Source organism: Emys orbicularis, chromosome 10 (genome assembly GCF_028017835.1).
Source record: "Emys orbicularis isolate rEmyOrb1 chromosome 10, rEmyOrb1.hap1, whole genome shotgun sequence".
Taxonomy (NCBI): Eukaryota; Metazoa; Chordata; order Testudines; family Emydidae; genus Emys; species Emys orbicularis.
Genome location: NC_088692.1, coordinates 30,640,699 through 30,667,114, shown reverse-complemented (window position 1 = coordinate 30,667,114; position 26,416 = coordinate 30,640,699). Strand labels below are relative to the sequence as shown.

General features: G+C 46.6%; 1 protein-coding gene across 1 annotated transcript in view; it reads left to right on the top strand.

Moving 5' to 3' along the window:
* SEC14L5 (SEC14 like lipid binding 5) overlaps window positions 1–21,628 on the top strand; it is a 42,504-nt gene extending 20,876 nt beyond the window's left edge. Inside the window, exons 4-15 of the mRNA XM_065412332.1 lie at window positions 562–690; window positions 1,697–1,916; window positions 3,757–3,869; window positions 11,158–11,347; window positions 12,035–12,123; window positions 13,378–13,448; window positions 14,203–14,374; window positions 15,140–15,274; window positions 16,589–16,726; window positions 17,606–17,851; window positions 19,647–19,825; window positions 21,523–21,628. Coding sequence (XP_065268404.1) covers window positions 562–690; window positions 1,697–1,916; window positions 3,757–3,869; window positions 11,158–11,347; window positions 12,035–12,123; window positions 13,378–13,448; window positions 14,203–14,374; window positions 15,140–15,274; window positions 16,589–16,726; window positions 17,606–17,851; window positions 19,647–19,825; window positions 21,523–21,628 — 1,788 coding nt within the window. The remainder of the gene's footprint in view (window positions 1–561; window positions 691–1,696; window positions 1,917–3,756; window positions 3,870–11,157; window positions 11,348–12,034; window positions 12,124–13,377; window positions 13,449–14,202; window positions 14,375–15,139; window positions 15,275–16,588; window positions 16,727–17,605; window positions 17,852–19,646; window positions 19,826–21,522) is intronic.
* Window positions 21,629–26,416: the final 4,788 nt, after the last annotated feature.

Sequence of the window (26,416 nt, the reverse complement as noted above, 5' to 3'; positions counted from 1 at the left end):
AGATCAACAGCACTGGCTGGCTTGGGGAAATAGATGACCCCAGGCTCAAATGACCCAGTCTCTGCTTAGGGACAAGCTGCTGCCGCGTGCCTGAAGGCTGAGTCACTGCAGGCTCTGCTGGAGGGGCAGCTGAGCAAGCAGCCCTAGTTTGGCTGCGGGTTTGCTTCACAGTGACCATCTCTTGCTATGTGCACGTACTGCGTCTAGCGCCATGGCTTTGATTCAATGCTCTCGGCACTGTTGTAATGCTCTTTCTACTCCTGCCATTACCATTTGGGGGGCCAAGCAGCAGAGGTAGGTTTAGTCTTGATTTCCTTGGGTGGGGAGAATCCCATCCTAACAGTGGTTGTGCTCCAGATGTGTTCTAACGCTGCTGTCAGACTGAGCATCGCAGTCCTGATTAATCAGATCACTAAGTGCTGACAGACCTACATCCTGCAGGAAGCCCCCTGGTCTGCAGCCTGGGAGAGTGAACAGCCCCATTACTGCCTGGCGTGAAGGCTGGCAGCCTTGGTCTGCTCTGCGCTGTGTGACCCCGGGCCTGTCTCTGTCTGAGTTTAGGTTCACCCTGAGAATGAAGAGTGGACGTGCTTTGAACAGTCTGCGTCTCTTGACATCAAGTCGTTCTTTGGCTTTGAAAACACAGTGGAGAAAATTGCCATGAAGCAGTACACTGCCAACATCAAGCGGGTGAGAGCTGGCTTTCCCCCTAGCTCCGAGAACTGCAGCTCAAGTGTCCACAGCCCGTTAGAAGTGGGGAAGTAAAATGGCTGCTCGGGTCCAAGGTTGCCATGGCAGTGAGCGCAAAGGGTCATGAGATGCAATGTTCTCTAATGGGTAGATCAAGGGAGTGGGAATCAGCAGGAGACCTAGGTTCTGTGACCAATTCTCCCCTGTGCCGTTGCCTTGAATAAGTCCCTTCGCCTCGCTGTTGCCTGAGTTTCGTCCTCTGTAGAGAGAGAAAACACAGCTCTAAGGAGCATCTGGGCCCTGCCCTGGGTCTCTGAGTCTCAGTGGTAGAGAGGGGAGATTAAGCCACTATCCAACAAGCAAAACAATCTGTTCATTTGGATATCTCCATGCAGAGATTGTAAGGGAATTATTCTGTGTGAGGGCTACGTTCCATGCGCAGTCCAGGCTCCTTGAGTCGCTACCTGACCAGTGTCCCCACACAGGAAGCCTCCTTCCTGAATACACATGCAGGAAGGACGAGCCCTGGGTGCCTGTTTCATTCCACTAAAGACTCTGCTCTGACGGGATCTGGGCAGTGCAATGGTGTTGTCTTGGGGGAGATGATAGTTTGATTTGACGGCCTTTTCCCTGGGTTTAGGGTCGCAGGGGAGCAGTGCAGCAAACAGGTGAGATGTGTAGGGCTGACTGACCCTGTTTTCTCCCTCTTCTGAACCCAAACCTGTTCTTACCTCAGGTGTTCTCCTGAGTAACAGCATGTTTTCTCTTCTCTAGAGTGTGCCTTTCACACTCCAATAAAACATTCCCCACACAGTCCATTCCGCTCCCTGCTGCCTTGCTCTAAAGCTGCTGCACGAGGCCATTAAACACGGGAATGTGCTCCTTCTTCCCTGGGCTAGGGAAACTCCCCCTTCCCGCTTGTGGCTGGGAGGGATACGGATCTCTCGGAGCATTAGAAATCCTTTCCCACGGGGTTTCTCTCTCTAATGCAAGCCTTCGCTTCCAGGGCAAGGAGGTGATCGAGCATTACCTGAAGGAGCTGATCTCCCAGGGCATCACCTTCATCCCCCGATGGACACCTCCACCAGTGAGCAGACAAAAGGAAAAGAGGGCCCTGGCTGTGGGACACAACCCTGGTATTGTGCCAGCAGAGTCCTGCATGCATGGAACTACCAAAGAGCAGCCAGGCAGCTCGTGCCCCGCTGCAGAGACGGCTAGCCCTGACGGTATGTTATCCCCAGGCAGCGGTGAAGGTTAGCAGTGAAGACCTTCTGGGTCTCTCACTGGGATTTTTCTGCCACTTAACTCTTGAAGCTCCTGCAGCCTGATGTAGGAAAAGGCTCCAACCCAGTGTGAAAGTGTCTGCCTAAGCAGAAGGAAGTGAGAGGTCATTGTAGCATTGCAGTGACACCTGCAACATTGGGAGCTTTAACTCCGAATCCCTGGCCCTTGCAATTGAGGTATGTCTCCAGGAACTTCGAGAACAGCAAGAAACTGAGATCTGGGACTCCTGGGTTCTGTTCCTGCCTGGCCTTGGTCATGTAGCTTCTCTATACCTTAGTTTACCCACCTGTAAAATGGTTTGAATACTTACCCACTGGCTAAGGAAGGTCGAAGGCACAGTTAATATTGGTAAAGTGCTTCGAGATGAAAGGTGCTATAGAAGTGTAGAACTCTACTTAGCAGCCGGGTGGGGAGCAGGGGGGGGGGGGGAGAGAGAATTATTGGCTTCCTTTTCTTCACATATCTCTGCTCTTGAACTGCCAGCTTTGTATGGCTCTCCCAGCTGCCCTCTTTCCATTCCATTGTGTCTCTGCTCCCCAGCTTGGCTGGATCTGTGGCATAGCTGGCTGGAAGATTCTGTTGTGGGTGGGTCAGCTTTTGTGGCCTGCATCATGCGGGAGGTCAGACTAGATGACCATATTGGTCCCTTCTGACCTTAAAGTCTATGAGTCTATGAGCTGCTGACTTAGTTTTCCCCGGGGGTGCTAAATGCTCACTCTGTCCCCTCCCCGAACCTCTGATCAGCTGTTTTGTGGGGGCACCCCCGATCAGCTGTAGTTGGTGGGTGCTGAGCACCCACTATTTTTTCCATGGGTGCTCCAGCCCCGGAACACCCACATAGACGGTGTCTATGATCTGCGGTGAGGGTGCATTTAGGAAGGCTCATTTCTCCTGTAGGACTGAGGGGCAGCAGCGTGTTCTCTAGGCATGTGATCCCTGTTGTGCGATACTGTCGCCTATTGTATCCAGGGTCAGAAATATTCCCTCTGCTCTCCTTTCCCTTCTGTCTCCACAGGCCTCCAGCACAGCTGCTGGCCTGTGCCGCTACTCTTGGTACCATGTTCCCTGTACACAAACGCCTCCGGCTGCGCATCTGCCTGGAATGCCACATGCTGGCAGATGTGATCCCCTTGTCCTTTGTCTCTATGCCCTGGAGGGACCCTGCGCTGCACTAGCCACACAGGACAATCCTCATGGTAAAGGCCACCCTTGTATACTGAGAGGAGCCACTAAAGTTATTCACTCTTTCCCCCTGGTGGCTATCCGTGGAATAGCATTTCAGCAGTATCCAGACTGGCCGCTGTTCCCTCTTGCTGTAGGAATATAGTGGAGTGGGATTTTCAAAAGAGCCCAAGGTAGGTAGGTGCCCAGAACCCATTGAAATCCAAGGAGGTGGGTGCCTAAGTCCCTGAAGCTCCTTTGAAAACCCCAGCCAGAGACCAGGGCAGCTTTGGGATGGAGGCAGGAATTAGAAGGCATATTGGCACCATTGAGTACTGGGTGGACCCTGCTGTGATGCCCTAGACATCCCGAATTACTGACTCAGTCCCCACGCCCTAATTGTAATCAAAATGTCTCCCATGGACTCCTTGGGATGCTGTCCAGCCTTTCCCAGACAAAAGCCAGGCAGACTGTTGATGAAGAAGGCCGAGAGTGTTTGAAAATTCCCAGTGGAAATTGCTTGTGTGTGTTAGTGTATGGCAATAACTGTACAATTCCCCAGATCCTCCACTTCTACCAGGGTGAATTCTCCCCTGAGTTGCTGTTTTCTTCCCTCTCCAGCTGACAAACTGGACGCTGATTACATTGAACGGTACCTGGGGCAGCTGACTCCAATGCAGGAAAGCTGCCTGATCCGACTCCGTCAGTGGCTGCAGGAAATGCACAAAGGCAAGGTAGGCAGCCTGGAGACAAGAAGGGAGCTCTCCAGAGAACTGATGGCCTCTCGGAGGCAGCTTAGCTTAGCGGCTTGATTATGTAACTAGGATCCAGGAACCCCTGCCAGTGTGGTCTAGGGCAAATGGCTGCTCTGTGCCTCAGTTTCCCCATATAAAAATAGGACTGTGAATAACTCACATGTGCTGAGGCTTAATTGATTGTGGAGTGCTGTGTTAAGACAGCTATTTCCTGATAAGCTTTAGGTGAGTCTTATTGCTACTGCCAGCGGCAGTACAGAATACCCTGCCATCCTTTCTTCTCCGCTGCTGGTGGCGCTGCCTTCAGAGTTGGGTGCCTGGGCAGCAACTGCCGCTCTCCCACCTCCCAGCTTCAGGCAGTGCCGCCGCCAGCAGGAGTGGAGAAGTAAGGATAACAATACTGTGACCTCCTAATAGGCTTGCGACCCCCTTAAGAACATAAGAATGGCCATACTGGGTCAGATCAAAGGTCCATCTAGCCCAGTATCCTGTATTCCGACAGTGGCCAATGCCAGGTGTCCCAGGTGACCCTTTTGGGTCAGGGCCCACAGTTTGAGAAAAGCTGTAGAGAAAATTTTTTGTGGGTTGGTCACGGCATAAATAGCAAATTTCGCGGATGTATAATATAGCTACGAAATCTCCTATTTATGCTGTGACCAACCCATGAAAAATGTGTGATTTCTCTGTGATTTAAGTCGACCCCTTGTAGTATTTATCAAGTGGTCTTGCTTCCCTTCAAAGTCTAGCTTGCTGTGTCTGTGGGGCAGGGTGAGAGAACCTGCTGGTCGCACTGGGTAGATCAGTTGAAAACCTACACACATCCCAAGGCTTTTGGCAGACATTGCTCACTAGAGTGGTGGGTGATAATGCCTAGCTTTTATCTAGTCCTTTTCCAGGTGGGCTTCATAAGCCAACTTGCCTAGAGGCTGCTTTAATTTTGGGAGGAATTTTGTTTAAATCTATTTTTTTTTATGAAAATTCTGTATTTCAAACTTGATGCAGAAACTTCCATATTGAGGAGCAGGGTGTGTCTGTCTGAACTCATGGGAATAGATCACACTCAAACCGAAGAGTAACTACCTGGTGGGGGTAGAGCAGAGTGGGGGTCAGAGAGTGATTTGCAAGTGCAGCCAGAGTTGACCACAGCAGTTGGGTGCTGATCCTGGGTTGCGTTTGGCTCCCACAGGCCGTATTGGAGATTGTGAGACAAATGTATCCGTGCCACTCCTCCATTGATTAGAGCACTGAAGAATTCAGCCCCGTGTTTAGTGGGACACGACCGATGGTTGTGGGTTGAAAGGCTGGGGAGGGTGCATGGTTTGTATTCTCCCCTTCCAGACATGCCCAGAAGAGTGAAGCCTGCTGGCGTTTTTGGATGGAGATGCCCAGCCAGGGCTGTGCTGTGCAGTGTCAAACGCTTGTGTGGAGGAATTGTGCCTGACTGCTTGACGTTAGCAGTGCTGAGGCCCTGGTCGGGTCTAACGCACAAACCCAAGAAAACCTTGTGCCAGCAGAACTGATGTCCAGGCTCTGCACTGTGAAATGCAAGAGTGGAGGGACACGTTCAAATCTTATTACTCTGGTTTTGGGTCCCTCCCCTCCCATTCTTACTGGGGATTTAGGGGGCTGGAAAATAGTGTGCTGTGTTCCTGGGGAACAGGGAGGCAGGGGAGCCTCATTACTAATTGCAGCTCTTGATCTGGTTCCTTAGGAGTAGGACTGAGCTGTGAACAGAGCTGCCCATTCTGTCCCGCCTTGCCCACAGCCAATAGTCCCATCAGGCCTACAGGATAGGTTATGAGGGTGGGTGTGAAACAAAAAGCGAGGCCTTCCTGAAGGTCCCCAGATAGGCCCCAAACCGCTCTCCCTCTCATTTCCTTACCCTGATTAACTAACACTCACAGTTCATGACCAGAGGAGAGGGGGGAGTGTGCAGAGCTGTGCTGGTTAGGTGGGGTTGAACGAGGCATCTGAGGTAATGACTGCCCGCTCCCATTGGTAAGCACTTCTGAGAGGCAGGGAGACCTGGCAAAGAGATTTCTCCCGACCTTCCAAAAGAAAACAGAGTTCACATACAGTGCTACAGCTGGCTTCTGTGCATGCTGCTTTACAGCTGGGATAACTGCTTTGGCTTGACACGCCTTCTGCAGTCCATCCAGCAAAACCGCATTGACTCCTGTATCTAATGTGCCAGCTGTCAGACAGCCTGCCCGAGCCACCCTTCACAGAGAGAGTGATGGGGAACCACATTTGTGATGGGTCAGGACCCAGGTTTTGAGCTGGAAAGCACAGTGTAAATGCCTGTTTTTGTTTTTTCTTGTAGTCAGAGGCTGGGGAATGGAAGCCGGAAAAGGTAAAATCTGGAGCATGTGAGCAATGTGAAAGAGTTGCCCCTAGGGATGGTCTAACGTGTGTGTGTGTGTGTGTGTGTGTGCGCGCGCACACGTGCACTCTTCTTGGCAGCTGTTTGCTGTGCTAGATCCACTAATAGGGTGAAATTGACTCTGCCGTAGTGACAGCTGTAGGTAGCCTTGTGCACTTCTCGTAGGTTGTGTGTATTCCCCATGCCACTTTGTAAGCAGAGTGGATGGTATTGGCAAACCCCATTTATTGCTTCCTTGTCTGCTTTGTAGAAGCATAAACAGCTTATCAGGCGGGTACAGAGTCAGATGCTTGTCCCAGACCATTTGAACTCGCTCTGAGGAGGCTGATCTCTTACTGTGACTTTTTTTAGTTCCGGGGTAAATACGTCCCTGTCACCTCTTCAGAGGCTCATTGCAGATCTCTGTTCGTGGGAGCTTGCCCCTTTGGATGTTTGTTTTTAAATGAAACACTCCCATTGTCCAGTTGCAGTGTCCATTCTCTGCTCCTTCCACAGCAGCAGTCAAGTGCTTTGCTGAATAAAGTCTTCCATAGCTTGAAGGCCAGCCAGACAGAACTGGAGACTGTAAATGATGCAAAAACTGCAGATTTCTACACATAGCTGTAAGCAGTGGTCCGTGTGTTAGTGTTAAAGCAGCAAGTATTGGTACACCAATAATGAGAATTACAGGAGCATCTTCATTTTCCTGCCTATGGAAATTACTGCCTCTGGAATTCTCTCAACCATCTAACCAAATGCAGTCCCTCGTGTCAGAAATTCATTCCGCTAACTTAGCCTTTGAACTTGATTCTCTGTATAACAATACCACCTCATCCTCTCAAAGCTCTGCCTCTGACCCAAATGTAAGTGCTCACTCGTCCCTGTGCATTGCTATATTAAGAACTGTACCGCTGCCCATACCTAGGCTTTCTGGTTATTGCTATGACAGACTTTCCTCTGGCGTAGTAAGTAAGCTCTTGCTTTATCTATGTAGTAAGTAGGCGCTTGCTTTATCTATGTAATCAGCCATGAAGAGTTTGTTGTAACCTGGGGCAACATGACACTTGAAAATGGCAAAACTTTATGTAATAACCACAGTGTGTTGGATTCTCTTGACAGGGACTCGGAGGCAGGGCCGCACAGAGGGGGGGGCAATGGGCCCCGCAGGGGCCCCCATGAGAGCTTTTCGGGGCCCCTGCTAAGCAATATTTTCTATATTTTCAAATATATTTATTTCAATTATAACACAGAATACAGAGTGTACAGTGCTCACTTTATATTATTTTTATTACAAATATTTGCACTGTAAAAATGATAAACAAAAGAAATAGTATTATTCAATTCACCTCATACAAGTACTGTAGTGAAATCTTCTTATCCTGAAAGTGCAACTTACAAATGTAGATTTTCTTTTTCTTACGTAACTGCACTCAAAAACAAAACAATGTAAAACTTTAGAGCCTACAAGTCCACTCAGTCCTACTTCTTGTTCAGCCAATTGCTCAGACAAACAAGTTTGTTTACATTTATGGGAGATAATGTTGCCCGCTGCTTATTTACAATGTCACCATAAAATGAGAACAGGCGTTCGCATGGGACTTTTGTAGCTGGCATTGCAAGGTATTTACGTGCCAGATATGCTAAACATTCGTATGCTTCATGCTTCGTCCACCATTCCAGAGGACATGCTTCCATGCTGATTAACTCATATTTTTTTTTAACGAGCATTTTTACATTTGTGACTGAACTCCTTGGGGGAGAACTGTATGTCTCCGACTCTGTTTTACCCGCAGTCTGCCATATATTTCGTGTTATAGTAGTCTCAGATGATGACTCAGCTAACATTGTTCATTTTAAGAACCCTTTCGCTGTAGATTTGACAAAACGCAAAGAAGGTACCAATGTGAAATTTCTACAAGATAGCTATAGCACTCTACCCAAGGTTATAGACTCTGAAGTGCCGTCCAAAATCTGAGAGGGATGAGGTGTGGCTCATGCTTTCAGAAGTCTTAAAAGAGCAACACTCCGATGCAGAAACTACAGAATCTGAACCACCAAAAAAGAAAATCAGCCTTCTGCTGGTGCCATCTGATGAAAATAAACATGCGTCGGTTCGCACTGCTTTGGGTTGTTATCAAGCAGAACCCGTCATCAGTATGGACGCATGTCCTCTGGAATGGTGGTTGAAACATGAAGGGACATATGAATCTTTAGCGCATCTGGCTTGTAAATATCTTGCGACACCAACTCCAACAGTGCCATGCGAACACCGGTTCTCACTTTCATGTGACATTGTGAACAAGAAGCGGGCAGCACTATCGCCTGCAAATGTAAACAAACTTGTTTGTCTGAGTGATTGGCTGAAGAAGAAATAGGACTGATTGGACTTGTAGGCACTACAGTTTTACATTTTTTATTTTTGAATGCAGTTATTTTTTGTACATAATTCTACATTTGTAAGTTCAACTTCCATGATAAAGAGATTGCACTACAGTACTTGTATTAGGTGAATTGAAAAATACTATTTTTTGTTTTTTACAGTGCAAATATTTGTAATAAAAAATATAAAGTGAGCACTGTACACTTTGTATGCTGTATTGTAATTGAAATCAATATATTTGAAAATTTAGAAAACATCCAAAATATTTAAATACATGGTATTCTATTATTGTTTAACAGTGCCATTAATCGTGATTAACTTTTTTAATCACTTGACAGCTCTAGTTTGAACCAACCTGAGTAGCCCTGTGGATAGTGGCTTCCTCTCAGCACTGAAGTTGTGTGTTCAAAGTCTGCTATAAAAAAAACAAAAAAACAGCTGTTTCTATATTAGTGTGATGCAGACAAGTTCTTGCCAGCGTTTATTAAATAAAATTTTGAGCTCCGACGTGGAAACATGTCCACCCTACCCCCTCTCCTCCTCCTCCTTCCCCCCCCCCGCCCCGTAGCCAACATGTACGAATGCGATGTTTGCAAAGAGTTGGTTAGAAACAATTTACCCCAGGTGTGCATCCAAGCTACCTCGAAACTTATCTGCTTTCTCTCCACTGAATCTGTTCTTAGGGCTTGTCTACACGGTGCATTAGTCCACAGTAGAGGGGTATAAATTCTAATTTGCACCAGCATATAGCACGCTAACTGGCCCACGTGGACTCTGTTAAAAGTTCCCTAGTGCGCGTTGTGTAGGACTGTTTGAAACGGGACTACATTCAGATGCACTAGGGAACTTTTAGTGCATGCCAGCAGGGTCCACACAGGCCAGCTAGCGTGCAACTTATGAGTGCATCTTAGAATTGACACCGTTGTAGTGCAGACTAATGCACTGTGTAGACATGCCCTAAGTGTGTCTATTGCAGCTTCATATCGGTATGTGTAACTGAGATTGCTTCAGGCCTGAAATTCCTGGTTGCTTTGCTTCCAGCCCTTCTTTCTATTTTCATCCGCATGTTAGTAAGCTGATAAGAGCTTTTCGCCCTGAACATATGTATTGTTTGTGGTACAGTAGTGTGCAGGCGGCCCACCTGGGACCATGGCCCTATTATGCTAAATGCCGTAGCAATGCATAGGAAGATACTGTCCCCGCTTTGAAGAGTTTATAGTCTGAATGAAGATGAGATGCAACACGAGCTTAAACTGAGGCAATGGGGCGAGGAGGAGATTGGAAGATGTAGTTGCAGATTAGCCGTATGCACAACTTGCAATTTCAAGTCAAATTTAGCTTTGTTTGGGATTTATTGATGATGATGATTGCTGCTGGCCAACTGCCTACCCCGTTAGTAGCTGGCAATTTTATCTTGGGCTTTAAAGTAGAAGTGAATCTCAAGGGATTTGAAGGAAGTCAGAAAGTACTTGCTATCCTGGAGGGTGCCCCATAGGGTGACCAGATAACAAGTGTAAAACATCGGGACAGGGGTGGGGGGTAATAGGTGCCTATATTTATAAAAAAAAAAAAAAAAAAAAAAAGCCACCAAAATTGGGACTGTCCCTATAAAATCGGGACATCTGGTCACCCTAGTGCCCCATGCAGAAGGGGCAGCAAGGGACAAAGCACAGAAGTGTTGGTGGGAGAAGTGGACGAACATTTGAGGCTGGTGTGATTAGCTGAAAGCTTGTGGGGGGCCACGTGGTCAGATACCAGAGGGGATAATTGGGGGGGGGGGGGGGTTACACTGTAATGTCATGAAGGGGAGCTGTCATGGAGAAAGGAGAGGGACTGACCTACTTGGACAAGGCCGGTGTGGAGATTCAGCAGACAAGACCGATGATAAGAGCCTGCACAAGAGTGTGAGCTGCAGTGTTCCAGCTGAAGGGAGCCTTCGGAGGGTGTCTGATAGTCTATTTATAGACAGCCCAGCTGTGACCAGTCTCCATAGGGCTAGCACAGGAGCCTTCCTGTAGGCTAGCATGTTGAACAAAGATGCTTTTCACCCTTTGCATGGTGCTGTGTGGCTTTCCTGTCTCTCTTGGGCTCACCCTGCTCTCTGGGGAAGGAACGTTGCAGCTTTGTTACTTTCGGGCAGGATTTGCGGGTGGTCTGTCTCGACTGGTGGGGGAATGTTTTGGGAGACTCTGGCTAGCAGAGTTCACTGCAATTCCCAGCTGTCCATTCAATGCACTGGCTTGCAGTGTTTCCAGACTGAATATGCATGGCATGTATAGGCCCAGGTAGGTGGGAGGGCCCTATCTCTGGAGGGGGGCAGGGTTTGTCATTTCCCTACAGTCCTGGATTAGCTGGAGCAGACCAAATGGACATAGCAGGAGGAAAGAAAATTAACCTTCAATCCTTCTCCATGCCTGTGAGGAGCTAGAAGCTTCTTTGCATCTCGCTGGTGTTTGTGGGAGGGGAGCGCTGGCAGCGGTGCAGTCCAAGTTCTTTGGGATGAGTGCGTCTCCTCTGTCTCTCAGATCCCCAAAGATGAGCATATCCTTCGATTCCTGAGGGCTCGCGATTTCAACATCGACAAGGCTCGCGAGATGCTCTGCCAGTCGCTGACCTGGCGCAAGCAGTACCAGGTGGATTACATCCTGCAGACCTGGCGACCCCCGTCCCTGCTGGAGGAGTACTACACTGGGGGGTGGCATTACCAGGACAAAGGTAGGACGGTGTATCTGTACCACCAGTGCAGGTTACACTGTAGCATGGTGAAGAATCCTAGCATGGGTACATTTCCTAATTCATATGAATGTCCCGATTTTGTCAAAGCAATCTCTTTGTTTTTGTACATACACATGAGGCTGAATCTGGCTGGCCTAAAGCTCCCCTTGATAGGAATATGCTTTGGGCACCATTTTTTTTTCTTTTAATTTTTAAGAAAATGCCCTGCTTGTAGGTAAGCAACTCTGTTTCCAGTGGAAGCTTCTCCTACCCAAGTGCCCCATCCCTTCCCAGAAGGGTCTGCCCCCTAAGGAGATGAGTAGGTCAGATGCCAACCGATTCAACCGATAGCTTCGCTCTGAGCTGCTGGCAAGGCTGTTGTGATATCATTACCTTCTCACTGAAGACTGGATTAAGACCATCGGACAGCTAACCATCTTAGGCCAATGTTAACCTGTGGCATGGATAAGAGAGAATCTATAGCTCATTTCCCCCCAGCCTCCACCAGGCTATTCCATCTCCCAGGCACCTGGCCTATTTATTACTGACAAGAAGCTGTGGTTAGATTAGCCATCTGAATGCTACTTTTCTTCAGCAGAGTTTCCAGGTTCTTTGCAGGATCTCCCGTTTGGGGGCTTAGAACTAGTGTTTTCCCTGTAACGTCTTTGTTTTTTCTTTGCTTTGAAGATGGCCGCCCCCTCTACATCCTCCGCCTCGGTCAGATGGATACAAAAGGTTTGGTGAAGGCCCTGGGAGAAGAGTCGCTCCTGAGACACGTAAGGGATGCTTTTATTACCTATATAACTTCAGCTGCTACAGTGCTCTGAGAGGTTTAGATGAAGTGCAAATCACAGCAGCAGGCCCACATGGGAAGGGATCCACTTGACTAGCAGATGAAGGAATTGGTTCTAATACCACATATCAGTTGGCCTTGTGTATCTCTCTCCCATCAAATGTTGATGGCGATAGGGTTCAGCATGCAGCATAGGGGCACTATATAGCCTGCTGATTGGCCGCATCTTACCAGATACAAATTCTTCATTGTCTTCAACAGTTAGGCCATCGCGGAACCTGGCACTTGGTTGATCCAGTGGCTATTAGGGCTTATCTAAATGAGCACTAAGGTGCATCTACAATGGATTCCCAGCTTGTGGAGATGTACCTATCCTAGCTCCGCTCAAGTCAGCTTGCCAAAAATAGCAATGTAGCCAGGATAGCAAGGGCCATGGCTTGGATTAGCTGCTTTAACACGTACCCAGGGGGTCCAGGCAGGTACATGCTTGGGTAGCTAGCCTGAGTCACTGCCCATGCTATCCTGGCTACACTGCTGTTTTTAGCATGCTAGCTCAAGCACAGAGCCCGACCTTGATGTCTGTTGGCACAGTTCCCACTACAGCACGTGCTTACTTTACCATCACCTTGAACAAAGAGCAGCAGCTGGTCTTCTCTCCAGTGTCCAAGCTCTTCTCAGTGCAGGAGAGAGAGAGGGGAGCATGGTTGGGGAATCCGTTCTGACTCCCTGTTTCGGAATGCCTCCTCAGCCCCCATGCTACCTTGTGTAGGGTCTTTAGTGGCACGCATAGCGGTGTAGCTCCTCCCAACCCCCAACGTACTCTCCAGCCCAAAGTGGGGCAAGGCCCAGCCATGGCACAAATGCACCAGTAGGAAGTTCTCTGATGCCGGGGCAATTCTCTGTTAGTGATGTGCAGCTGGACTGTGGCCCTTACATTACCCAAATGATGCAAAGGGGCCCGTAGCTGGGCTTGAGAATCTGGTACACAGCATCTTGGGATCTTCAACAAACAGGCCTTGTAAACTCAGTAGAACTGATTTTTCAGCAGAGAGAACCTTTCCAGAAATCTCATTTCTTGTTCTGTATACACGTAACATGTTTTGGCTCCAGCTCCCTGTTCATGTGATTTCCTCAGTGTTCCCCCATGGTGGAGTAGGAGATGGGGGCTCTTCTTTGGGTGTGTTGCCAAGGTAACCCCCAGTCTGTGCTCTTGCGCTCTCTCTCTCTCTCATTTCAGGTTTTGTCAATTAACGAGGAGGGACAAAAGAGGTGTGAGGAAAACACCAACCTGTTTGGCCGTCCCATCACGTTAGTATGCGTTTAACTGTCTTAAGGCACTGGTATGGTGTGAGCCAGCAAGGTGGAAGTAACATTTCAGAGAAAGTTTTTAAGATATCATTGATTTTACTGAAATAAGTAACTGGAATTCTTAGGCCCAGGCCACAGATAGGAGTATTTTGTTTGTATCAATCCCTACTCCAGCCAAGGCAGGGGTGTCTGTGGTACCATATGTCCTGGGCTTAGCCTAGATAAACTGTACAACTTCATAAGAAGGAAAACAAGGCTATTTTCCCCCAATCACGTTGTCCAGCTTTTCTGCCACATTCCAAGTGGATCTTCTATCTGATGCCTTGGTGATCCCAATCCAGCTGCTTGAAGCCTTTAGTTCTGGCTCCGTTTGCACAGCATCGGGTTTTTAACTAATGCAAAATAACTCTTTAGTGCCATGACAGTAGTGCCCAGATTGTGTCTTGGTGGATCTAAAAGAGCCATTTGCTCAAGGGCCTGAGCACCCTTAACCACCTCGAAGTGTCGTCCTCCCTGGGAGGAGGAATCCATTCCGTGCACTGAAAATACCTTTGGACTCTGGCCATCTGCTGCTCGTATGGTGGGGGGTAGTTGTTGCTCCACTGGTACTGCCAGTCACCCCCTAGGTTTAATAGAAAGTGTACGATAAAAGATTTTTGTGCAACTCTTATTTGTGCTGGCTGGACAGGTGCTGTGTTGGTGACGAATGGGGATACTGTGGTGCATTTCTCTCCAATTCTTCTGTGCATTTCAGATCCTGGACGTGTCTGGTGGATTTGGAAGGGCTAAACATGCGCCACCTGTGGCGGCCTGGAGTTAAGGCTCTCCTTCGGATAATCGAGGTTGTAGAGGACAATTACCCTGAGACACTGGGGAGGTTACTGATCGTGCGAGCACCACGGGTTTTCCCTGTGCTGTGGACTCTGGTAAATGAAATCCTTACTGTACAGACAGTGAGAACTGGGCCAGTGCCACAAGTGCCTAAAACATCCAGGCCTGCAGATGTTCTGCATCATTGGAGGGTTACGGAGGAAAAAGCTCTTAGGCAACCTGTCATTGGACTGAGGAGAGCTAGACACTGCTCATTGGCGGAGCTCTGGAATTAGCCATAGTACTGCCACAGAGCAATATATGTTGTTTTCACATCACTTTTAGCCTCTGCCATCCTGCCAGCGCTGACCAGAGTTTGGGATCTACACTCTGAGCTCTCACATGGCGCTTTGCTGCATTACCACCAACCGACAGGCTAGCTCTTGGGACTCTCTCTCATACCGATATGCAAGAGTTGTGCCAATAAGAAGCTGTAATTGGCAGAGGTTTGAGTGGCAAAGATAAACTGCTTTTAAATCCCACTCGAGAGAGCAGTGGAGAATAAAGTAATGAATGTGACCCTGGCTAGGGCCTGCTGGGTGTATAGGCCACAGAACGGACAAAGCCCAATGCAGTTCTGGAATAGTGTTGAGGATGGGGAGGTGACTTCTAGTTTTATCTAATGGGGGGGGGGGGTGGCGGGGGAACCCTGTGAGAGAACGGAAATATTTCTGTGTATAACCTATTCTGGTTCAGGGCCATCAACTTCCCTGTGGACTCCAGTCCATGGTGCTAGGAGTGTTTCTGGAATGTGGTGCAATATCCTCTCCCATTACGGTCCTTGCCATAAGAACATCATCTTCTGTCCACCTGTATTTCAGGTTAGTCCCTTCATCAATGAAAACACCAGGCAGAAGTTCCTCATCTACAGCGGCAATAACTACCAGGGTCCTGGGGGGCTTGTAGACTATTTGGACAAAGACGTGATTCCAGATTTCCTTGGAGGAGAATGTATGGTGAGTTTCCCTTACTTTCGTGTAAGGTGAATCTGAGGTACGCTGTCTTCCTGGGGGCCTCTCCCTTCCCAACTCCCCTGGTCCTTCCACTCCTTCCCTTGGAGTAGTTACCTTTCTAGACTGGTAGTGCCCGAAGGCCCACACAGGACTGGGGATCCATGATGCTGGGTGCTGAGATTATCCTTGCCTCTGAGCTCACCTTTGGAGAGGTGGCATTTTGCCGAGAAAGCCTTTATGAGGGAGATGCGTTTAGATATTCTTACCCTTCTGCTCTTATGACTGCGTTGACCTTGAATGTTATGGAAAAACGGAACTTGGTCCTTGGCCGTCGAGAGTTCTTCCTCGAGTCAGTGTGGTTTTCCTTGGGTTATTTGGGTCTCTGTCTTCATCTTGCTTTAAAAAAAAAAATACCTGAAAGGATGGGTTGAGCCATAGGCTAGAGATTGACATAGCATCAAAATATGACTCCACTGCTTCAGTTGTCAAAGGGCATCCAGATTAGCACAGGTCTAAAAATATCTGGCCTAGCTCCTTTAGTGCCTATTGGATTAGGGAGATTATTAAAGGGACACGACCAGACTAAAAAAAATAAACCAACACATCATGTGTATAAGACTCTCGATTTTGATTTTTTGGGGGTTTATGCATAATTCATACATTACAGGTAATGTGCCTTTAGTCTGAGCTTTAAAATATTAGAACGGTTGTTTTCATATTTTTGATATCTGCCATTGAAGCCACTTTCTTTGAACCTTGTTAACTTCATGTAATAATGTACAGGCACTTGTGTTCTTATTGTAGGTTGCCCAGAAGCTTCTCAATAAATTACATGAAATTTGAAATAACGAAAAAAACCTTAATTTACTTTTCATCATTTATGCTGCTCACCATGTCGCACCCCATTCAGATAATGAAAATACAATGATGAGTTTCACTTATTTTTCGTCAACTTTGCTTTCGGGCTGTGGTGTGCTAGCACCATGGTGCAATGGTTGGATTCCAGACTCTGCTTGGAGCATTTAAAATTAAGCCAGGGCTTTTCACTGACACATCATGGTAAAACTTGAAATAATATTACATGTCGTAACACTGTCTTTTAAAGAAAAGAACACTCTAAATCAGATTCCCAACCTAACTGATGGGAGGTGCCCCTCACAAAAAGCAGGGGCCAGATCCTACTTGTGTAAAGCCAAGCTGAGGATCTGATGTTTCATAATAGGCAACTGGGTATATTGGGGATGTCTAGATATTTCCATAAATGTTAGTTTAGTAGAAGTCCCAGTACAGATGTCTGTCTCTCTCTGGTTCTTACAGTGCAATGTCCCTGAGGGTGGACTGGTCCCCAAGTCACTTTATCAAACAGATGAAGAACCGGAGAACTCTGATCACATCCGACTATGGACAGAAACCATCTACCACTCTGCAAATGTTCTTAAAGGGGCTCCCCACGAGGTACAGACCAACCATGTGCTGTTCTGGGGAAGGTAGGGAGGTGATTCCAAGGGACTGAGCTGTAGATTTGTTCTTGGGAAGGCTGGGATAGAGCAGTGAAGGGATCCCAGCATGTAAGTGCTGGACGTGTTCCAGCAGCACAGTGCTCGGCAGGGGATGGCTGAGATAACACAGCCAGCATTTGAGGTGTGTGGAAGTTAAGAACAGTAATTTGAGGGTCCGGAAGCAGTTTCTCTAGTCTCTCTGGTGTAACTTGTCCCTGCACACACTGTAGCACCTTCCTCCTTTTTCTGGAGAAATAAAGACTCCATTGGCTTCCCCACCAATATCCTTGTGTCCATTATTTATCATGCCTCTGATCTTGTGAGAGAAGAGAACGTGAGCTGGGAATATTCAGGTGTAATCAAAAAGGACAAAGTTGGGGAGAGGAATCATTTGATCTGAGAGTGATGCACCCATTTCTAACCATGGATGATGGCTCATTCTGACTCAGGCTGTACGATTTCCCTGTGCAACAGCCAGTTGGAACCCCACAATTAGCCGTTGTAAAGCAGTCCACAGTTGAGCCCCAGAAACCTTTGCTTTGGTGCCAATTGTGCTTAAGAGGGGTACCACGGGAACTGGCACGATACTTTGTAAGGCACTGCTGATGCAGGAGAAGGTTGTGGTGAAAGTGGCCGAGCAGATCCATGGCAGTGAAATCTGCAGGCAGGAACTGGGATCAGCTCATGACCCCCTTGGGTGCTGAGAATTGCAGCAGTAATGGATTCTAAGACTACAAGAGCTGGACAGATTTGTGTGTGATGGGAACGTGGGAGGATGTTGGCTCTCACCTGAAGACCAAGCCCATAAAACCTGCTTGTTTTGCTGCTTGTTTAGATCGTTGTGGAAATCCTGGAGGGCGAGTCTGTGATCACGTGGGACTTTGACATCCTGAAGGGAGATGTGGTGTTCTGCCTCTTTCACTCCAAGAGAGCGCCCGAGACCAGTCACAAAGAGGCCACTTCATCAAGTGCTTTGACTGCTGGGGACAACATGCAGCTAATCGATAAGAGCTGGGTTCTGGGGGTGGATTATAGCCGCATGGAGTCTCCACTGGTGTGCCGGGAAGGAGAGAGCATCCAGGTTGGACGTCCTGCCGCCTCTTGACCTCTAAACAGCCATGGTGAACCAGTGTAATGTTCAGAACCTGGTAGTGGAGGGTGTATGTGACTGTTGAGCAGGTTGCATAGGGAGTAGCAGTTTTCATTGACGTTTTTCTGCAAAACTTTAACAAATTCCAGAATCCCGTGGTTAAAAATGCCCCAAACAATGGGGACTGGAAATCCTCCACTGCAAGGGAATAGAGGCTCTTTTCACAGCTCTCTGCATATGAACTAGACTCCCAGACCCACTGAGGAAGTGCATAGCATGGCAGTACCTGACTTAGACTTGTTTCCTTCAGCACAGCCTGACACACAGCATAGAGCATTTCAGAATATCTGGAGTGGCTCAGGACCATGAGTGCCAACCTCAGGTCAATAACCCCCAAACTGGTTGTATGTTCTATAATTAGATTTCACCAACAAGTGTGAATGCCTAAATCACTATACCAGTCTTACCATGAAGTCAGACAGTCCCCTTGGGTACTCCTGTCTATCTTGTGAAAGGTCAATATTCAGGTTACTCCCAGTCCCAAAGGACCATTCACTTACCTCAGGTCAACTGTTCTTCAGATCTCAAACCAGACCACACTTGTAGCCAATCCTGTAATAAACTAACTAAAAGCTTATTAACTGGGAAAAAGAAATGTTATTTACAAGAGTAAAACATGTAAAGATATACACACAAATGAGGTACAGACTTAGGTTCCAAAAAATGATAGTAGCTATTATATGCACGCTTTAGAAGTCCCTTCGTGCTAACCCAAGCTCAACAGCTTGCGGACTCAGGGCCAGCACAACCCATTAGGCGACCTAGGCGGTCATCTAGGGCGCTAACATTTGGGGGGAGGCGCCTGCGGTGGCCGGATCTTCGGCCGCCCCGGTCGTTGGCGGTATTTCGGGGGCGGGACCCTCCGCCGCCTAAGGCGGCAAAAAAGCTGGCGGTGCTCCTGTGCAGACTCCTTGCGTGTGTTTAGAAATTCTTGCCTCTCAGAGTTCAAGCAGCATAGGAATAACAATTTTTCTCTTTAACCGGCATTTTTATTCCCTTCCCCCAGTGTTCAAGCTGTGATGGAATAGGGCTTGAGCAGGGACCCTCTTCAGGAGTGTGGGGGAAGCAATCAATGAAGTCTTGTGTCCACAATGGCTTGTTTGATGTCTGTAGACCTTCTTTTGTTAGGGAGGAGATAACACCTCTTGTGGTGAACTAATATTTCACACTTGGTAATGCTTCTCCCCTGACTGTGGGGGATTTACTGTCTTAGCAAACACTTTTATAGTTCTAGAGTAAACTTTTACATATTACTATATAACATGGGAGACAGTTATTATAAGTAGGATTAATACATGCAGCATCCTGCAAGCATTCCATAAATTCTAAACACATTCTCATAACTCTAATATCTATTTTAACTATACTAACACACAGGGAAGCCAGACTGGTTTCCAGCTATGCATTTGTTAGTCTTCAGTGAGGCCTGGGACCTTGGCATGACCTTGACACTGGCAGACCAAATGCGCACAATGCTTTATTGGAGACTGGTAAGCAATAGGTCATGATCCAAAGCCCACTGAATTCATGGGCTTTGGCTCAGGCCCATAATGTGTTAACCGGATGATGTATACATTGGTTTCATTAGAGTTTGAGGTTAGTTAGCCTTTTGTTTTGGCTTTCATTTTTATTTTTGGAAATACAAACTTTTTTTTAAAAAGGGTGTGACTATTTTTTTCAGACACTTGGCAGTCGCTTGATGATGCTCTTTGTCCATCTCTTACAGGGATCTCATGTCACTCGTTGGCCTGGCTTTTATGTTCTGCAGTGGAAAATGCACAGCTCTTTGCCATGCTCTGGCACCAGCCTCCCTCGAGTAGATGACGTCCTGGTCTCTTTGCAAGTTTCCAGTCACAAGTGTAAACTCATGTACTACTTTGAGGTGCTTGCATCCAAGGATTTCAGGTAGGAGCCATGCTAGGGGCTAGGTTAATGTGTGACTTGCAATAGAGGAGCAGTCTAGCAAAGCAGACTGTGACTCTGGAATTCCAGATGTATCTAACCTTTAAAACGTCTGTCGCGCACCACATGGAAAATGGATACAAGTAGACTGGTCTTCTTCCTTAGAGAGACTTCCCTTTGTTAGCACCAGATGGAGCCTTGACACATCCTTAGTCTTGGTGGGAAGTGAAGTTTTCCCTTTGTAAGGGCCATGACTAGACTATACATCATCTGAAGGAATTACTCATTGCATGTATTGCCTTACCCCAAATGTCTTTAATAGTCGCTGTAGCTTCTTGAAGGGGCGTGGAGTACTGTTACTTGGGAGACCAGTGCTTAGGAGTAACTTCGTAGCATGTTCTTTCCAGACCATTGGGCAAAGTAATCAAGTGATATGTCTGGGGTTCGAAGGAGGATATCGGTCACATGACAACAGACTTGTCTGCTGAATAAGTCTGACATAGAGGAAACCTGCAGAGTATCTGTACACCCTGATGGTTTAATGGGAAAAAATAACACATTTCTATGGTGCCTCCCAGCAGAGACGCTCTCAATGCTTTACAGACAACTAACCGTCAGAGCAGAATACTAGAAGAAAAAGTGGGAAGGGGGAAGGAGAGTGGGTGGGTTTTTTGGGTTGTGTGTTTTTTTTGTTTTTGTTTTTTTTGTGTTTTTTTTTTTTTTAGTTGAAGGCACCAATATGACGTGATTTGCTGAGTCAGTGGCAGAGAATAGCAAATAACCCAGAATTCCTAAGTCTAACCATTCAAACTTACTTCCCAGTGCTGTGGTTGTGGGGAAAAACGTGGTAGCAGGGCTGCCCAGAGGGGGGGGCAAGTGGGGCAATTTGCCCCAGGCCCCGGGCCCCGCTGGGGCCCCCATGAGAGTTTTCAGGGCCCCCCACGAGAGTTTTTGGCGGGTCTTCGGCAGCAGGTCCTTCAGTGCCGCCAAACACACCCGGAGCGAGTGAAGGACCCGCTGCCGAAGACCTGGAGCTTCTTCCACTCCAGGTCTTTGGCGGCAATTCGGCGGCGAGGGCTCCTTCTGCTCCGGGTCTTCGGTGGCGGGTCCTTCACTCGCTCTGAGACCCGCCGCCAAAGTGCCCCGAAGTCCGCAGGCCCTCTGAATCCTCTGGGCGGCACTGCGTGGTAGTGGAAAGTGGCTACAACAGTAATAAATAGAACCTCAGACTGCCACAGTGTCGGGAAATCCGGGTACCACTGCTAGACGTCTTAAGTGAGGGAGAAACTATGATCTGATGCTGGCAACCCACAGCAAACAGACCCTTCTCAATTCAGCTTGTGGCAGCTCTTTTGATAGCATCCAGTGTGCCATTAACTGCTCACTTAATTGTTTCTCCGCCCACTCACTGTATATACAGCCCCAGAGAGCTTACTATGCCCTACTCCCATGATAACTATTATAGATGAGTCTTCACCGTGGTAGAAGGGTGCTAGTATCCCTGGCTGTGACAATTTAATTCCTCTTTGTGGCACCTAGGTACCTTGAATGTCTTTACATTTGGAGAGACCACAGTGAGGATAGAGTGAAAAATCCCACTTTGCACATCACTGGAAATAAAGTAATGGAATCTCGGACGCACTTGAGTATCAATAAGTAGCTGTATGTGTAACAAACGTATCCATTTTCTTTCATCCCAGGGGGTCCATGTCAAGCCTGGAATCCTGCAACAGTGGCTTTTCCCAGCTCAGTGCAGCCACGACATCTTCCAACCAATCCCAGAGCAGCTCCCTCATTTCTAGATAGCGTGGCGTAGGCCTCTATTGACATCTGAAATGTTACATCCGCGCTTGGAGGCCTCCCTTCAGGGCAGCTCTATGGACCAACCCAAAGAGGCTGCAGTGTGGCTCAGCGTCAAGGCTTTGGGGGCAGTCATTCATAAGACCACGAGTAGCAGCAGTCTGGGGAACTCTTTGGAATCAGTAAGAGACGTGTGACTTTTCAATCTGCAAACTGGATTCCGTTGAAAGGCCTACCTACCAGTTGTGTTTTAACAGACCTGTGTTTTAGGGTGAATATCACTTTGCATGAATCTGTGTATTACTAAGGTTAAAGGGCTCTTTCCAATCAGTCCTATTTCTACATACGATAGAGGAGACTGATGTGGCCTTATTTGTAATGACCCGTAGAACTAGATTTATTCACATGTAGCAAAATTAGTCTAGTTTTTGTGGGCGCCTGCAATACCAATGACACTCAAGGTACAGTGGGTGTTTCAGCAGCAGGGACTTGAAGCAAATTGTAAATAAATACCTGAAGACAGGACAGTACGTTTTGAGGGGGGGCGGGGGGAAAGAGGAGAAACTTCCAAAGTGACCCAAACCTGAAACCTCTCCCAGTCCGATTGGATGTTGCTTGGAAATGCTTCCAATTTTTTAATTAAAAAACCCCAGTATTTCCTACAGTGCGTAGGCAGAAAGCCTACCTCCAGCAAGCAAGTCCTTTCTTAAAGACACCCACTTGTCTTTATTTCCTCCTCAGGTTTATGAGCAATAAATGAGTGTCTCTCTGACCCACCCCATCAGACTGGATGGGAATCAAATCACATTATAAAGGGCTAAGCAATATGTTCTTTCCTTAAAGGCACAAAGTTTTATGGCAGCATTATAGGAGCAGCTCCTTTTAAAAACGGGCTAACTTGGAGAGGAGAGAACTCTTTTTTTCTAAAGTATGTGTGCATGTGTATTTAAACACTTAATGAAACATATTTATTCAAATTGTATCATAGCTTATTTTAAATTATTGCTTAATTTATTTATAATTTCAGTGATAACTATTTATTGAACCAGATCACCTTTTTTAACCGGCTGCACTTTTTTGTTTTAAAAGGGAACAGCAGATCTTCTTGAATCCCACAGACCTTTAGATTTCATTTCTAGTCTCTGTGGCAGCTGGACATCTTAGCATTCAGGGCTGTAGCACTCAGGGCAATGTGTCATCTCTTCTCCCAAAGCTCATGGGAGTGGCACCACTGACTTCAATGTTACTCACGTGAGTAAGGTTTTGCAAGAGCAGGGACCGAGTTTGTGGATGTTATTGGCAGGGAGGGAGCATTAAGAGCTGTTGAAGATATGTTCTTGTACAATCTCTGCTGATTACGTCAGTGACGGATGTATTGCAAAAGGAGTAAGAACTAGGAAGGTAAAAAAACAGGTGGTCGATACGAGCTGCTTCTGGGCAGTATTTATAACTAACAGACATGCAAGAGGTATTCCTCAATAAGAGTTTCTTCTCTGCCCCACCCATCCTTAACTGTTCTCACTACCTTCATTTGCTTGTTTCTAAGCACAGGACATTGCCAGAATGGGGGGTGGGGGGGACTGATAACTGGAGCAATGTACATAAGGAAGTTAGTGTATAAATACGTAGGCTGGATTTTCAAAGGAACCTAGGGAGTTAGGCATCTAGTTCACATTGACTTTTAGTGGCAGTTCCAGAAGATAACAAATTGAGGCCCCCTTGAACATCCTAGCTGTCACTCATAGCATGGAAAAGGAAAGCTCCAGTGACAGTGCACACACCTGCATAGTAAAACCCTTACTAAATAAGAACGAACATCAGGGACTCTTCCAAGCATTTGCCAGTGCTTAGTTATCTCCATCAAGTGAACGAGGGTTTTGCCTTTCTCAGGTAGGGGCTGCCATTTTAATGATACCTCTCAACCAAGTCCCAATTTAATGCAAAGAGAGAATGGAAAATGGGCTTCACCATGAGAGAGCCCTGGAAATCAAAGTTGGTGAGAGCGAGTGTATGCGTACCCACATACACAAAGTTGCTTTAACCACAACTGACTCGCTTTCTAAAAACAATTACTCAATTTACTGTATAACTTTTAAATAGGTTTTGATTTCCAGCACTTTCCAATAGCAAAGCCCAAGTCCTATTCTGTGCCATATTTCAAGATGGCTGCTTGTTTCTTGGTTTGACAGTTACGTTTTTTCACATTTACTCTGTCCCTGTGAGAATAGTTCTCCTTCATCCAGTAAAAAGTACTGAAGGTGGAATTCTCAGCTTAGAATTTATTGCGTGCCTGCACATTCTGAACTGAGATGGGGAACAAGAGCCTTAAGTGGAAGGGGTAAAGGCCAGGGGATGGCTCACTCCTGCTGTCTTTCTAGGGCTTCTTACAATGGCCAGTGTTCTTTCCCATGATCCTGAAACATCAATCTCCCGTGCACCGAGTACCATGTGTGAGGTTGCACTGTAATTCCAGATGTGGGACAAAGTAAAACTCCTCTGAAACTTGACTCTTTTTTTCTAAGCTACATTAGCTCATAAGGCCTAATGCTCACTTCTTCAGAGCATGCTCTAGTGCCTGGAGCGCAAGGTGATTGGTGTCCTGGGTTCTGTTCGCAGCTCCCCATTGATTCCTTGTGATCCAGAGCAAATTCTTTAGGCTAGAACAGTGACACCCAGACTGAGCTCCCGAGCCACAAGTGTCTCTTTAACATGTCTCCTGTGGCTCTTTGCAGCACATGATATTAAAATACCATGTGATTTAATTATGAACCAATCAGGATGCTTTTACTATGTTGTTAACCAATTGTAGTTGATAAAATAATAATACTTGGGTCAGTCATTTTGCTGTGTGTGTGTATATAAATACATTAAAATTTCCCCTGCCAGACTGTTTAAAGATGAATATATAGCACTACAGTAAATGAAACAATGAATTCACACTCTGGCGGCTCTCTTAGGTAATGTTGATCATTAATTTGGCTCCTGGATCACTGGGCTAGGACTTTCAAAAGTCCAATAATAGACCCATGTAATTTTTAGAAGTGCTGAGCACTTGTCACTCCAGTTGAAGTCAATGGAGCTCTGGCTGTGCCACACTTCTGGAAAATCAGGCCCAGCTGTCTAATTGGGCCCCCAGCATGAAATCACTTCTGTAAATTTGGGCTTTAATCTCTTTGTTTCAGTTACTCCATCTGTAAAATGCACATACCACCTACCTCACAGGCTCATTGCAAGGTTGACATTTGTAAAGGCTTCTGAGATCTTGAGAGGAAAGGCAAAGTGTTACAGGACCATCTCTATAGTTTAAAAATCACATGGCCATATTTACATCTTGACTCGTGTGTGTCTGCAAATATACACAGTCTGGTACACAGCAAATTGGGGTATAAAACAGATGTAGAAAACGTGATTTGCATTGAACTCTGGATGCCAGACTACATTTCTAGTGTCATGCAGGGGCAAAAGCCAGAATGTTCCAGTTGAGTTCAGGGCTTGTGGTTAAATATTTAAATGGTGTTTATTTTAAAGGGGCTTTTTTTTTATTGTCCTGCATGGACCACAACCTTAGTTTTGCAGAAGGGCTGAGAGGGACTTGAGTCCAAGTGGCCTTGATCTGACTCAAGGAGCATTGCTAGATTTTTTTCTTCCCAGCAGCCCGTGTACTGAGAGAACCAAAATGAGTTTTCTGGAGCACAAAAATCATACTAATAAAGCACTACTGTATTTTTTCTCTGTTAGGGATAGACTGTAAATTCCCTTTGATATGGATCCTTTCTCTATATTGTTTTCCTATTGTGGAAAATGTGTGGAAACAATCTTCGGTTGGATGACTTATCTAGTGAAATGCTGAGCTATGGTGATGATTCAGTGTTAGAGGATTAGGATACTATTTCAGACATTGTTTGAATAGTCTTTGTTTTGCATTTACAATCCCAGAGCCCAGGGTTGGACTTCAGTGGCACGTTGCTGCTTATAAGGTGGCAGTTGCGCTCCCCTTGCCTACAGTCTTGCAAACAAGTAAGACTCTGATGCCCTACTCCAAAGGTCATTTTAAATGGTCAATTTAAAAACTAGTGAGTGGGAAAAGGGCCAGAATCTGCAGGTCCTACCTACTGAACTTGGGTGCTAAGCTGTCATGCGTTTAACGTAGCTGCTAAGGCCAGTTGTATCCGTATCAGCAAAGCCAGTGACCTTCTTTTGAAATGCATTTCACTTCCTCACCCTCCTCATGCTAATGGTCGTGCAATTATACTGTGATGAGACTCTTCTTTACAGGTTAAGGCTGAAAGACTATTTGAAGGGCATTTGTCAGCGCCTCCTGCCTGGTGTTGGTTTTCTATGCTCCCAGCACAGACTTGAGAAAATTCTTCTAACTAGCCATAAAGGATGTTCATTGTCAGCATTGACCAGGAATCAGTTTTAATGGCACTGTAATACTTCCACGCTATCTCTGTATAAAGACTAAATAAATGGGCATTATTTTTTTTAGGGAAATGTACTATTTTCCCCACTCAACCTGCTCCTGTCTTAACTTTTATACAAGGGTCTTGATTCTCGTCAGCAAAACAAACAAAAAAATCTTGTTCTGAGAATTCAGAGCATGCTACTGGAATACACAGGGTGCTTTGTGACATGTTACTGAGCAACAACTGTGAAGCTACAGATGCTGTACTTATGGCAGTTGGAAGTTGAAGTTACCAGCTGTAATTTTCTGCTCTCCATATTTCTGTAACTTAAAAATAAAACGAATAAACCAATAAAGTGTTTTTTTAGATGACTAAATACTGCAGTTGT